The 15,788-nt window shown below is 39.6% G+C and overlaps 1 protein-coding gene across 1 annotated transcript; it reads left to right on the top strand.

Moving 5' to 3' along the window:
- Positions 1-2,911: 2,911 nt before the first annotated feature.
- Positions 2,912-8,009, top strand: LOC125282519 (olfactory receptor 56A1-like). Its single transcript, XM_048217476.2, has one exon. The coding sequence runs from the start codon at positions 2,966-2,968 to the stop codon at positions 3,968-3,970; it is 1,005 nt and encodes a 334-aa protein (XP_048073433.2). The 5' UTR covers positions 2,912-2,965; the 3' UTR covers positions 3,971-8,009.
- The last annotated feature ends 7,779 nt before the right edge of the window (positions 8,010-15,788 follow it).

The following is a 15,788-nucleotide window of genomic DNA, read 5'->3' as shown; positions in this document are numbered from 1 at the left end:
TTTTCTGGTTTCTATTTCATTGATCTCTGCTCTAATCTTTATTATTTCTCTTCTTCTGCTTGGTTTAGTTTTTATTTGCTGTTCTTTCTCCAGTTCCTTTAGGTATAAGGTTAGCTTGTGCATTTGGGATTTTTCTAATTTTCTGAGAGAGGCTTGGATGGCTATGTATTTCCCTCTTAGGACTGCCTTTGCAGTATCCCATAGGTTTTGGCCTGAAGTGTTTTTTTTTTTTCTCATTAGTTTCCATGAATTGTTTAAGTTCTTCTTTAATTTCCGGGTTGACCCAATCATGCCTTAGCAGGATGCTCTTTAACTTCCAAGTCTTTGAATTCCTTCCAAATTTTTTCTTGTGATTGAGTTCCAGTTTCAAGGCATTGTGGTCTAATGTCATTCAAGGAATAATTTCAATCTTTTGGTATTGGCTGAGACCTGATTGGTGACCCAGCATGTGGTCTATTTTGGAGAAAGTTCCATGTGCATTTGAGAAGAAGGAGTATTCTGTTGTTTTAGGGTGGAATGATCTGTATATATCTACGAAGTCCATCTCATCCAATGTGTCATTCAAAGGTACATATAGAAGAATGAGACTGGACCATTCTCTTATACAATACACAAAGATAAATTCAAAATGAATGTATGACCTCAATGTGAGATAGGAATCCATTAAAATCCTAGAGGAGAACATAGGCAGTAACCTCTTCAACATCAGCCATGTAACTTTTTTCAAGACACGTCTCCAAAGGCAAGTGAAACATAAGCCAAAATGAACTTTTGGGATTTCATCAAGATAAAAAGCTTTGCCCAGGAAAGGAAACAGTCAACAAAACTAAGAGGCAGCCCACGGAATGGGAGAAGCTATTTGCAAATGACACAGATAAAGGGGTGATATCCAAGATCTACAAAGAACTTCTCAAACTCAACACTCAAAAAATGAATAATCCAGTCAAGAAATGGGCAGAAGACATGAACAGTTACTTTTCCAAAGAAGACATACAAATGGCCAACAGACACATGAAAAAATGCTCAACATGACAAGCCATCAAGGAAATACAAATCAAAACCACAATGAGATACCACCCTACACCAGTTAGAAAGTCAAAAATTAAGAAGACAGGGAACAACAAATGTTGGCGAGGATGTGGTGGGAATGCAAGCTGGTAGAGCCACTCTGGAAAACAGTATGGAGGTTCCTCAAGATGTTAAACATAGAGCTACCCTATGAGCCAGCAATTGCACTACTAGGTATTAACCCCAAAGACACAGGTGTAGTGAAAAGAAGGGACACATGCACCCCAATGTTCATAGCAGCAATGTCCACAATAACCAAACTGTGGAGGGAGCTGAGATGCCGTTCAACAGATGAGTGGACAAAGAAGATGTGGTTCATATGTAGAATGGAATATTACTCAGCCATCAGAAAGGATGAATACCCACTATTTGCATCGACATAAATGGAAGTGGAGGGTGTTATGCTAAGTGAAGTAAGTCAAGCAGAGAAAGGCAATTGCCATATGGTTTCACTCATACATGGAACATAAGCAATAGCATGGAGGACCATAGGGGAAGGGAGGGAAATCTGACGGGGAAGAAATCAGAGAGGGAGATGAACCATGAAAGACTGTGGGTCCCAGGAAACATACTGGGGATTTCAGAGGGGAAGGTGGTGGGGGGACAGGGTAAGAGGGTGATGGGTATTAAGGAAGGCGTGTGTTGTGATGAGCACTGGGTGTTACATGTACCTAATGAATCGTTGAACACTACATCAAAAACTAATGATGTACTATATACAGTGGGTAACTGAACATAATAATTAAAAAAAGACATGAGAGACTTCAGCATTTTGAATATCTATGGGAAGGATCTATGGAGAGATTGACTACACAGGAAATGGAATAAATAATTAAAAAGTCAAAGTTCCTAAGAAGATCAGAGGTGGATAGACACTATATCAGAGGTGCGAGAATTGTAATTAGGAGGGATAGATCTTTGAGTTGGCTAGATGTAAAGAGAAGAGCAAGGTATAGTTATTGATGAGTTTATGAGTCTATCATAGATATTGAGGAACTTGCATCTGATAGCCTCTGCTGTCTTTGTGATGCTGTTGGGGAGATGATCTTCTAAGAGAGGAGAGGATGGATTTACCACTTAGGAAATATTTAGGAAATGTAAAAAATTGCTTGCAATGAATGAAGGAGCAAATTAACCAGGGGTTATTTTAATGGACTTGCTCATTAAGCACTCATTTAATGTTGGTGGTCATAAATGTTAATGAAAAGAGCCTACCTTTGAGCATAACTTTCTATAGGAACATTGAGCTGTATTTGCGCAGGCTTGAATTAAGCATGTCCAGGATGAGTTGTGCTTGTGGTACAATAGGTCAGAATGATAGGGGATTTTATGGGACTTTCTTTATATTTAATCAAGGTTTATTTTTTTCTGCTTTGTCATAGGGTTGGAACTATATCATAAATTTTTCCATCTCAAATTGACTTTGATGTGTGATAAAAACTGAGGAAAAACTAATTTACCACTAATAAATCATGTCAGCAGTACTCATTGAAAAGACCCACAGTTAAATATGACTTTATGATATCTTTACTATTCTAAATTACTCTGTAACTAGTGAACATTTCTGACCTGTGGGATCTATAATTAGTAAATTTGCTTTATAAGTATCACATGTCAGTCTTACTTGAAAAAAACTTTGTAGTTTTACAGTATGTTTCAATGAAGTAATTCTCATTTTCCTTCTAAACCTTGTGGGTAGCCTGTCTTATCTGTTTTTTCTGAATTAACGTTAGAAATAATCTGCTTATTCCCCTCCCTATTAATGTATATCTTCACTGAACTTTGCCTTCATTTGGGATTGTTCTTCTATACTCAACAGTTTAATGGATGAGTAAGTGTTAGCATTTTGAAAGTTTTGTTTTCTATTGACCCAATTCCTATGTCTTATCGTACATAAATGCAGGTGAAATCTCCTCAGTTTAGGATTTATCTCATGACATCACCCAGCAACTACTCCACTGCTCCAGTCTCCGAATTCCTCCTCATCTGCTTCCCTAACTACCAGAGTTGGCAGCACTGGCTGTCCCTGCCCCTCAGCCTGCTCTTCCTCCTGGCCATGGGGGCCAACGCCACCCTGCTGATCACCATCAGGCTGGAGGCCTCTCTGCATGAGCCCGTGTACTACCTGCTCAGCCTCCTCTCCCTGTTGGACATGGTGCTCTGCCTGACCGTCATCCCCAAGGTCCTGGCCATCTTCTGGTTTGACCTCAGGTCCATCAGCTTCTCAGCCTGCTTCCTCCAGATGTTCATCATGAACAGTTTCCTCCCCATGGAGTCCTGCACATTCATGGTCATGGCCTATGACCGCTATGTGGCCATCTGTCACCCACTACGATACCCATCCATCATCACTCACCAATTTGTGGCCAAGGCTAGTGTCTTCATTGTTACCCGAAATGCCCTTCTTACTGCACCTATTCCTCTTCTCACTGCCCGGCTCCGTTACTGTGGGAAAAATGTCATTGAGAACTGCATCTGTGCCAACTTGTCCGTGTCCAGGCTCTCCTGTGACAATTTCACCCTTAACAGAATCTACCAATTTGTGGTTGGTTGGACTTTACTGGGCTCAGATTTCATCCTCATCTTCTTCTCTTACACCTTCATCCTAAGAGCTGTGCTTAGGTTCAAGGCTGAGGGGGCTGCTGTCAAAGCCCTGAGCACATGTGGCTCTCACTTCATCCTCATCCTGTTCTTCAGCACCATCCTGCTGGTTGTTGTGTTGACAAATGTGGCCAGAAAGAGGGTCCCCATGGACATCCTCATCTTGCTTAATGTCCTTCATCACCTCATACCTCCTGCCTTGAATCCTATTGTATATGGATTTCGAACCAAAGAGTTAAAGCAGGGGTGTCAGAAGTTATTGCAGAGAGGGCTTAGAATACATAGACGGGCACCTCTATAGAAACATCTATTACTATTTCCTTTGTTTCTATTTTGGGATTTGTTATTCCAAACAGTAAAATAATGGTTGGGTAGCGAATATTTCCTGACCCGTTTCTGTCCCTCTAGTCTCAGGAATTACTGTGAATCTCCTAGTACCTGACCAAAGTTCATTTGCCTATTCAGGTACCTAACCTTAGGTACCTAACTTTGTATGTAGACATTTGTATTTCTAAATCATCTCATCTTCATAACAGTTCTATAGGACAGGGATTACTGTCTCATGTTATACATTAGAAAATAAAAATTTATGGAGAAATATTGACCAAGGCCACACTGGATGAGTGGTGGGGCATCAATTCAAGTTCAGGCTATCAGACTCCAGAGACTTCATGACACAGCACTCCTTTCTCAGGTACAGTTGAAGTTCTAGCTCTGCTGTTCAGGCCATGATATCTGTGTCATTTTTGTTTCTTTTTCTTTTCTTTTCTTTTTTTTTTTTTTTTTGTAGAGAGGGAGAGGGTGAGGAGAGGCAGAGGCAGAGGGAGAGAAAGAATATTAAGCATTCCATGCCCAGCACAGAGCCTGATGTGGGGCTCAATCTCACAAACCTGAGATCATGACCTGAGCCGAGATTAAGAATCGGATGCTTAACTGACAGAAGCACCCAGGTGCTCCTCTGTGTCATTTTTCTGAACCTGCTGTTACCTATAGGCATCTTTCTAGACCATCCCCCTTCAGGGTCAGGAAGAACTAAGCAGAGGCACATAACTCAGAAAAGTTACCATCTTTTTCTGATCATGACTGTTAAAGATTCTGTTATAAAAGCACAATTTTCATAATCATGCCAGTTTATGTCCCACAGAATCCTCACACATCTTCAAACTCTTTGTGGAAAGGTCAGGACACTGAGGACCCAAGTGCAGGTAGAAGTGGGAATGAGAAGACTAGAATGTAAGAAATGGTAAAACTGAGGTAGTAGTGAGGAGGTTGTGGAATATAGGTGAGGTTCAGTGGGGTGGCGTCCGGAGCCGACGACCAAGAAAGAATTCTTGAGATGCCTTTTGTGCAAAATTGGTAGTTTATTAAAGCACGGGGACAGGACCCATGGGCAGAAAGAGCTGCTGCCCCGGGTTGTGAGGGGCTGCTGATTATATACTATGGGTTTGGGGGAGGTAAGGAAAAAAGGGAGGCTGAGAAAGTACTTTCATATGTTAAAGACTTGCAGGAAATTGGAGGCCTTGCTATTGTCAAACCAAGGCTGTCCCTCCCTCTAATGAGGCACTAACATGAAGACAGTTGGGAGTCCCCTGGAGGAATGATCACAAGTCCTTGTCAGTGGGCTTCAGGTTTAAAAGAAATTCCATTTTATTTACATTTCCTTCTGCCTCAGTCTCCCTCAATTTTGTGGAGGGGGTGGTAATGTTAGGGCTCCAGGAAACTGAATTATGGGTCTCTGGAAGTTAGGCTATTGATAAGAAAGCGTCCTCCTTGTAAATCACTAGGACATGTGTAAACTGAGGGAGAATTATGGGTCTTGCAGGACTGTGATCTCTGTCAGTTAACCATTTGTTTTTCTTTTCCTTAGCTTTTGGGCAGCCAGGAGTGCCTGAGGAATGTCACGTACATCCCATGGGGGGGCGGGGAGGGGTGTGTTGCAGGGCATCCGTTTCTGCTTTGTCCTCAGCTTGCCTTCTGTTCACTCATCAGTAGTATAGGGGACATCCTGCTTCCTGAAGACCATGTCCCATGTGGTCTGGAGGTGCACACAAGAAACTTAAATGAGGGGAATATAAGTATAGCATATTGTTAAAATTCTGGAAGTCACAATCTGGTGAAAATGGGTGAGGAAACATACATAATATATTATTGTAGTTCGTAGGGTGCGATGTCATTATTTATGTGGGTGTAGGGATTTTAGCGTTCAGGCTCATCAAATAACATTACTCAATGGTCAGACATAATTTTTATTTGCAAAATCCCATAGAGTGAAAGAAAGAACCACTCTGTTAAGAGATCCTTAAACACTGATTCTGGTGAGTAGATTCCAAATTTTTTAAAAGGCATTTGGAATGTAGAGAGTACTAATTTCTTGTTTTCAACAAATATGCTTTTCTGTGTTTTTGCAATATCTCTTGACTGGTAAATTGCAAATATTGGATATAAAGGTATCTACTATATGGCATTAGAGTATTTAAAAAAAAAAAGTTGATGAAAGGTAGAGCCTGGGACCAAGAAAGAATTCTTGAAATGCCTTTGGTGACATGCTGGTTTTATTAAAGCATGTGGAGAAGACCCATGGGCAGAAAGAGCTCCTGCACTGGGGTCTTGAGGAGTGGCTAATTATATACTTGGGAGTTGGGGGAGATAAGGACAAGGGAGGTTTCAAAAGAACTTTCAAATGCTAAAGAGGACCTAGGAGATCTGAGAGGATTTGCCATTGTCAGGGGAAGGTTGTTTTCCCCTCTAGCAAGGTATTAACATTTAGTTGGGAGATTCCTGGAAGAAGGTCACACATCCCACCCAGAATTGGGCTGGAGGGGGGAAATCGCAGGGTGTCAGCTTATGCTTTATCTTCAGCTAGCCTTCTGCTCCCTCATCAAGTTTGTTGTATGAGAGGGAGAGAAAGATGACTGTTTTCATGCTGATACTTATGTGGACTTTGTTATCTTCAGTCTTTGGTTATTCAAGGAATATTGGCATAAGGTTCTCTTCTTAAGAGTAAAGACAGAGACTGGGTTCCTTAGAGCCAAACATAATTAGCTTCGTGGCCTGGTCATGCAGCTATCTTTGCTTAACCCTGTGAAAAGAATGATTCCTAGTTACATTGTCTTTTCTGAGATGCTCATATTAATTCTGAGTACACATCCTATTGTCTCCACACACAAGGTAGAACATTTTGATAGGCTCTTCCCTTAAAAATAAATCTAAGTGCCATTCTTAATCTTTAAGGTGCTGAATTAGTCACATCTCACGTGATTTTCCATTTCTGTACACCACTGTCCTTTCTCAAGTCCTAAAATCCATTTTCTCCAAATTCCTTAGGCAAATTTTGAAGTCCCCAAATTACTCTGACCTCAGGTTCCCCCAGAAGTGCATTTCCTTTTAGTCCTCCTAAGATACTAAGGCTTCAGCTATAAAACAGATCTCTCCTGATTTATGGGGAGGGTAGGGGCTTATGTAGTCACACATCCTACCGTGAGCCCAGGGAAGAGTCAGAAGTTAGATGGTGCTTTCTCTGCTTGTCCAGCATCATTTTACCTACCGGAGAGGAACTTTAGCTTTCCAGATGAGCAACAAGGACTAGATTTATCCTCTCAACAAAACAACAACAAAACTTTGGACAAAATATACAAAATAATGGTTCAGAAGACACCGGACCTGAGATAATAGAGGACAATGATCCCTAAGAGATAGGAAACAAAAGAGGTGAGTCCTGTTTACTGGATGAAGAAAGATTGTTACAACTTATTGGAGAGAGATTCCAAGCCATGTTGAAGGGAGAGTAAACTTAGGTGTAGCCTGGCAGTCTTCCTGTGTTGAGGAGAAGGACATGGGAATCAGGGAAGGCCAAGGTAGCCAGAGTTCATAGGGTAGAGTATTAGAGGAGAGAGAACTGCTGAGAAAGAGAATTCCAAAGATCTACAGAGGGCCCGCCAAAAGTATCCAGCGGATGGGTGCATGCATTTGTGGAAACTATCCAAAAATATTTGAGGAAACAAAAAACAAAAACAAGACTCACATAATTACATAGGGATCTCTGGATGGCTTTTCAGAATTGTCTAAGTTGAGATGTGTGTGCCAGACAGACCCCTTTTCCCTCTTATCAACTAGTCTCTGAATAGGATTGCCCCAGGGAGAGAGCAAAACCTTGGAGGAGATAGCTCCCTTTTGCCAAAGGTAGTGCCCCTAGAACACAGCTGAATGTCCTGCCCTCAAGATTGTTACTGTTCAATGTGAAAGAGGAAGTCCTGGCCAAAAAAGTAAGTCAAGGAAGAAAGAAGAGTTTGAAGGATCAGAGTAGAAATGGTTAAACTATGATTATTTTTATGTGATATAATTAGTAAACAAAATAAACAGGGTTTTGGGATTATATGTTCAGTAAGATGTTCAGATATAATAAAATTTAAAAAATCAGTTTATACCAACAAAAATCATCTAAAAATAATAGAAATTAACATACCAAGTAATAGAAAACTTCTTAATATGTAGAAATTGGCATCATAATAAATACACAGGACCTTTAAGGGTACTATTTAAAAATTATGCTTAAAAGTATTTAAATGAAGACCTGATTAAATGTAGAGATAAACCATGTACACGGAAAGGACACATGAGCATTTTAAAGATGTCTGTTCTCCTCAAATTACTCTGTAAAGTCAGTGCAATTTCAAGAAACATTCCAGCAAAGATTTTCAGAGGATGTTTGGTGTAGTCATACTGAAATGTAAAGTGGATATGTACGGTAAAAGTTTCACCAAATGCAAGAGAGTTTTTAAAAAGATTTGTCACACCTTACCAGATAATAAAACTCATTGTATATCTAATGGTTGTGCGTAGTGCAGCATAATGGGATAGAATAAAGAGTTTATAACAGGCTTACGTATTTAAGTTAAATTGATATGGGATAATATCATTTACATGTATATAACTTTAATATACACATAGAAAAACAGATGAAAAATACACAACATATTGCTTATACAGTTATTTCTAGTGACATTTTGCTGGACTTTAAATGATACACAATACTACATAATTTGAATGTCAGTGTATTATCAGAGGGAAGATTAAGAACTGCCATTGGTGGGCTGTATTGTTCAGAGTGAGAATTCAAAGGATGAGTATCGGATTGGGGAGAAAAACTGTCAGTTACATAAGTAGAAAACAAAGGTAAGAAGTCAGTTAAAAATTGAGCTACCCTATGATCCAGCCATTGCACTACTGGGTATTTACCCCAAAGATACAGACGTAGTGAAGAGAAGGGCCATATGCACCCCAATGTTCATAGCAGCAATGTCCACAATAGCTAAATCGTGGAAGGAGCCGAGATGCCCTTCAACAGATGACTGGATTAAGAAGTTGTGGTCCATATATACAATGGAATATTACTCAGCTATCAGAAAGAACGAGTTCTCAACATTTGCTACAACATGGATGGCACTGGAGGAGATAATGCTAAGTGAAATAAGTCAAGCAGAGAAAGACAACTATCATATGATTTCTCTCATCTATGGAACATAAGAACTAGGATGATCAGTAGGGGAAGAAAGGGATAAAGAAAGGGGGGGTAATCAGAAGGGGGAATGAAACATGAGAGACTATGGACTATGAGAAACAAACTGAGGACTTCAGAGGGGAGGGGGGTGGGGGAATGGGATAGACTGGTGATGGGTAGTAAGGAGGGCACGTATTGCATGGTGCACTGGGTGTTATACACAACTAATGAATCATCGAGCCTTACATCGGAAACCGGGGATGTACTGTATGGTGACTAACATAATATAATAAAAAAATCAATAAAAAAAAAAAAAAAAAAAGAAGTCAGTGAACTGAGGGATGCATTTTAAAGGTCACTAGTTAGGAACTTGTAGAGAAACAGTAAAAAGTTAAGTGTGGGAGAAGTGGGAACTACAAAGCAGCTCTTTCACTTTTTATTGGCTTGGTCGTAGCATCCTTTTTGAATTTCAGTTTTGGCCATCAGTATGTTTTGTTGCTATCTTTGCGCAGCACTGTTGTGTTCCAGGTGCGTACTTCCCAGCACAAGAGAATAGAGCTGTGTTACTGGATTCCCAGCAGAAACAGCTCATGCCCTGCTTGCCAGCTGAGTGGTTATCTCTTTGTTCTCCTCATTGTATCTATTTCGGATGGGCTCAGTCCTCCTATGCGATATAAAGTAACAGGAAGCTCCAGACTGCTACAATTACACCGATCCCAAACAAATTTATAAAGGGCACCAGGAGATAAGTGTCTGCCCATTTTCTAATGTAGGGTAGCTGCCAGGTGAATTACGTTTACAGGGGGATCAGATGAGACAACAAGAAAATTAAATAAATTATTACGTAACCAAATTGTCTAAAATCAGTGGGAGATACTATGGTCTAAAAATCCACATCACAAATTATTTCTCTCTTGAACATATTCTTTGCTTGATATCTAAGCCTTTCCTAAAGTCCTCTCAGATGTATCCTTAATTCTAGTAACTATACTGTATGTATCTTCTCCTATAGTTGTTAATTACTTTATGTATATGCATTTATTTTTCAGTGGAGTCTTATTGCTGGGAAAATGAAATATGTAAGTACTTAGATCAGCCTGTACTCAAACTTAAAAACTTTTTTGCTTAAACCTCCGGTTTTGACTTATGTCATTTTTGCTGCTCATCTACCTCTAACATATAGACTTGAAACATCTACTTCCTATCACCTTCGACCTTCAGGCTCAAATTTTCAACTATCCTTAGTATAGTCACAGTTGTTGAATATTTAGGGTCACAAGCCATTGGCAGAATCTTCTTCATACTATCGTTCATTCCTTTCTTGTCCTGATTTAATTTTTTTCTAGCCTTAGATTCTATAGCCCATCATTTAATTACATTTTTGGAAATAATCTAACCTCCTTTTGTAGTTGCTTGAAAAACCCCAAACTCTGTTTAAATCTAAATATCTGTCTCCTCTGTGAAAGACTGAAATTTGCTAGGAAAAAAATCCCATAAATAAACTTACAGATTTCATGTTAAATTAATCAATTAATTTAAGATTTTATTTATTTAAGAGAGAGAGAGAGCATGAGCAGGGGGGAGGGGCAGAGGGAGAGGGAGAAGCAGACTCCCCACCGAGGTGGGAACACTATGCAGGGCTCCATCCCAGGACTCCGGGATCATGACCTGAGCTGAAGGCAGACTCTTAACCGACTAAGCCATCCAGGCACCCACATTAAATTTATTATTACAAATTTCAGATGTACCCTCAACAATACCCAGAAATCTTAATGTGTGATGTCATTACAGTAAATGAGCCCATATCCACCAAGTTGTCCAAGATAGAATTCTAAGATTCATATTTGATTTCTACATTGAATACCTCATTTCTTATTTGTAATTCATCATTACATTAACCTGACTATTTTTCCAAAATTTGTTTATTCAAAGTCATTTCCTGTGCCACCAGTCTGGTCCATGCCACCACCATCTCTTGCCTGGACCAGATAATAGTCTTCTGCCTGTCTTTTCTGCTTCTACACTTGTTTTCCTTCCTGTTCATATCTCTCTTTGTTAAGACCTTTCTGATTTGCCTTACCTAAGCTAAAGCTCCCATAGTAATGTTCCATGATGGTACAAGAGGATTTTGTATATTTTCTTTCATATAATTACCAAAACTTTTAGCATTTATTTGTTTTATATTTTTATCTGTATTACCAAAAGAATGCCTTTTAGAAATATTTAATTAAAGAGTACTGAACTGATGAATCATTGGACATTATATCAAAAATCAATGATGTACTATACCTTGGCTAATTGAATTTAAATTTAAAAAAGTAATATATATACATGGTTCAAAATTTTGAAAATTAAAAAAGGTATTCAGTAAAAGTAATTATTTATTTGTTTCAGTTAGTGTATATCTGATTGCATACAGTAGAAACTCCAAATATGGTGACCAACAAATTAGAAAATTCTTTTCCTTTCATGTAGAAGAGTTTCAGAGGTGAACATCCAAGGCTGAAACCAGAGCTTCACCAGTTTCTCTCTATCCTCTTTATCGTACTTAAAAACTGACTTTTGTCCTCAAAGTTGCTGATGGTTTAAGCTAGAAATTCAGGTGTCAGTCCTGTGCCTGTTCCATGAGAAAGGAGTGAGGGCTAATGACCTTCATTTCTCAACTGAGTTAGCTCATATTAGAGTCTTCTTGGAAACCCCACCAAATGACAGCTACTAGCATTCAGAATCTGAGAGGTATAGTATTTCGGCAGTGTAGATGGGTACCCAAATAAAATCATGGTTTTTGCTAACAAGGAAGAATGGGGCCATCAGGTACACAACCAGCAGTCTCTAAGCTATCATTCTGTTCTATCTGCCAAGCACAGAATTTTCTTTCCCAGAAGCAACTGTTCTTACAGGTTTCTTGTATATCCTTCCAGAGGTAATTTGATTATACTTAAGAACATATATGATAACGCATGTATTTATATATGCACTTACTTACATGTATTTTTGTATAGCATTAAAAATAATGTTCTGTAGCATTCTATGCACTGCCTCTTCTTTGCTAAACAATATATCTTAGAATTATGCAAATAAGTACATTTAGAGATGCCTATTTTCTTTTAACAACCACATAATTAGAATGAGCTCTTGGTGAGGATAGGAACCATGTTTGCCTTATTCACCATTGTATACAGTGCCTAATACAATTTGTGGGGCATATGTCGTAGTTGCAATTAGCAAATGCCAGGGCTAGTATTCAAATCTGCTTGTGATTTGAATGGTTTTATTCCCATGATCTTATCCACAACCTTGATGTATTAGGTGACAGATTTCCTTATATTGAACTCTTGTTGCATTCTTTAAAAGGTAAATTTATTTGTCAGTTAAAAAATGTTAGCAGTTTTGGAGCACCTGGGTGGCTTAGTTGTTAAGCGTCTGCTTTCAGCTCAGGTCACGATCCCAGCGTCCTGGGATCGAGCCCCGCATCGGGCTCCCTGCTTCGTGGGGAGCCTGCTTCTCCCTCTCCAACTCCCCCCTGCTTGTGTTCCCTCTCTTATTGTCTCTCTCTGTCAAACAAACAAAGAAACAAACAAACAAAATGTTAGCAGTTTGCTAAACTCAACTTGCTAGGATTTTGTTTAGGATATTAATACCTATGGTCACATTTATCAGTGAAGAGAAGGGTCATTTAGAACACAGACGTTGGAATCTGACATGGCTATGAATGTAGGCTAATTGTGGTGAGTTTGGGCAAGGCTTCGTTTTTCTATTTATCCGCTACACAGTGGGGATGGTTAGTTTCTACTTAAAAGAGTTGCCCATTCATATCTAAGGAAGGTGATTCAATGAGAAACAATGTAAAAGAACTTAAGTAGTTTGGGTCCCTTAGAAAGGTCACTCAAAGCTTTAGAATTACAATTATAGTAAAGGAGGTTGCTCTGTAGTCTCCTTTACTACACATTTGACCATGTTTGCATGTCAGGTTTGTGCACCAGATCATTGGCTTCTGGCTTCTGGACAAGTTCTTACCTTAGCTTTAAACCACTCCATTCTTTACATCCCAACTCCCTACCTGCAGGAGCACCGTAAGACAGTTCCCAAAGGACTCAGCTCTTCATCCCCTAAGTCTGCTTCCCAAGCCACCTTTTCCCATCTGGGTCCAAAAAGGGAGGGTAGGAGAAGAATAGGAGCTCATAAAACTGTTCAGATTTATTCAGTCATAGTCCCAGCTGGTTACCGATACAGCTGATATATCATAAAGGACTCGTCCTTTGACATCTTCTGTAAGTTCCAGGGTCAAGGGAGGGTTGGTAGCACAGACTGAATTGGATCTAGGTGGGAAGAGTGACAAGGTAGGCAGGACTCTTTTCTAATAGGCAACCTCCAATTAGCAGGAAGAAAAGGCAATGAGGAGGTGGGAGATGTGGTGGCTCTGGATGCATTAGCATCCAGAAATCTTAAGCACCTCTGTAAGGAGCATGCTAGGTTTTCTTTCTTCCCTCTGCCTTTCTAAAAGAGGACCCCATTTCCTTGCTTGGTTAGGAGACCTAGTACATGTAGAGAATTGGACTTCCATCTTGCCTGACCAGGAAAAAAAAGGAGATCTATAAATCCTACAATGGGATAGGGGGTGTAGGTATGCTGAGCTTAGTATGTCACAAGATGCCTGGCACAGAGATTCAGGAAAAAAATGTTGATGAAGAAGCTCCCCCTCCCCCACTTTGTCTCAGTAGAGGAGTATGTTTATGAAATACATGTACACACACACACACACACACACAGCACTTAGAAGAATGTCTGGTACATACTAGACACTTGGTATATTTCAGCTAATATTGTCAATCCAGTTTTGGAGTCCTAAATCAGTGTTTATTCTATGTACCACATCACTGACTTATGTTTATATGTGTACTTCTACCTTTTAGGACATCTAGGAATCTGTTCTTTTTCCCTTCTCTCCTATTCCAGATTTTTGACTCCCTTCCCCTGTCCTGTTCTCCAATGTTAAGCAGTGAAGAGATGGAGTTGAATAGACTCTGAGCTGAAGTGGTAATACTGGGTGGCTGGAGGCAAGTATCCTGGGCTTGATGAGTTTTCGGCAATAAAGGTTTTTGCTTTTCCATAAGTTAATGACCAGCCTGCGAAGAACAGAAGCAGGTACATAGGAGAATTGATCAGTGAGTGGCCTTTGAGAAGAAGCATAAACCAGTATGAAGATTGTATCAAACAATGCTAGAAGAGGACAAAGTGCCAAGAAGGTCATTCAACAGGGATGAGAAAATAGGATATAGAGAGGATAAGAGTCAAGGAGGAGAGGAAAGACTGGTGCAGGGAGATAGATTTTGTATGGATAAGTTGGTAGTGACCAGACTGGAGGAAATTCGAGAGAATTCTAACCAACAGGGTAGGAGCAATAGGATTGTTTTGCGTTTGTATTAATTAGGGCCAGGGCAAAAGATTTCTTAAGTCAGAGACCTAACCCAAGGTTTTACCATTAACCAAGGAACAGGCTCTTGAGGAACACCTGTAAACAGTGGCCTGAAGACGCCCCCAAGTTCCAACATGCATTTTGTGCCCTTTCCTCAGTGACCACCGTCTGTCGTATTGATCAGGACTTCTCTCCCTTCCTCAGTGTCCCCTTCAGCACATTGACGCTCTGGCTAACTCTCCTGTCTCACTTTCCCTCCTTGGAATCTTCCATCAGTGTAGAACACCAAAGCTCAATAATTCATAAATCTTTTCAACAGATTTTTATTAAGAATCAGTGGGGTCTTAGAGAATGTTGGTGTGTATAAATGGAAAAGTATACTTTGTCTGTCTTCAGATATTTCATAGGAAGGTGGAGGGAGACAAGTACAAAATCTATGTGTTAAGTGTTACAGAGAAAATAATAATGATAATAATAATAATAATAATAATAATAATAATAACTTCCTCAATGAACTAACTGCATCAGTTATCTTACTTTCCTTCTGAATTTTAACGTTTCCATAAACTAGTAAGCATGCTGCAGTATGTTTCATTCCTGTCTTGCTTTTTTCTTCACTTACGAACTTGAAATGAGGCTCTTTAGCTATGTTTGCATGTCCTCTCTTACTAACTTCATCCCCCTTCGTTCTGGTTCCTGTTGGCGCCAGTCCAGTGAATTACTTTTGTCCAGGTCACTATAAAATTTAATGGCTATTCATATTCTCATGTTATTGAACTTCTGCTTGACTGACAAGTTGACCATCTACTCCTTGAAGTTTTCCCCCTGATTTTTCCTAGGTCACCATATTCTTCTGATTTTTTTCATACTATTCCAGACCCTCCATTTATGTGCTAATGCTTTCTGAATTTATATCTTAAAACAGAATCCTTCTAATTTGTTCAAACTCCTCTTCTCCAACAGTCTAAGATAAGTCTCTACATAGAGTATAAACACCTCAGCCTTGACATACACTCATACACACTAAACCTACTAATTCTCCTGTTTCACATCTTGGTGATTCTATTTATTCAAGCCAGAAAATTCTGGGCTTCTCACCTACCGTCTCTCTCATAACTGTCTACATTACCACCAGAACATGCCATTTCCTTCCGTCCTCAGTGCTCAGACTTTGTTTACACAACACTTTTCATCTGGGCAATTGTG

The sequence above is a fragment of the Ursus arctos genome, unplaced genomic scaffold (assembly GCF_023065955.2).
Source record: "Ursus arctos isolate Adak ecotype North America unplaced genomic scaffold, UrsArc2.0 scaffold_22, whole genome shotgun sequence".
Lineage (NCBI taxonomy): Eukaryota > Metazoa > Chordata > Mammalia > Carnivora > Ursidae > Ursus > Ursus arctos.
Note: the sequence above shows the minus strand (reverse complement) of the source record. Positions and strands in the feature narration are given on the sequence as shown.

Coding starts and splice junctions, on each gene's coding strand:
- LOC125282519 (XM_048217476.2), top strand. CDS start 2,966: ATGCAGGTGAAATCTCCTCAGTTTAGGATTTATCTCATGACATCACCC.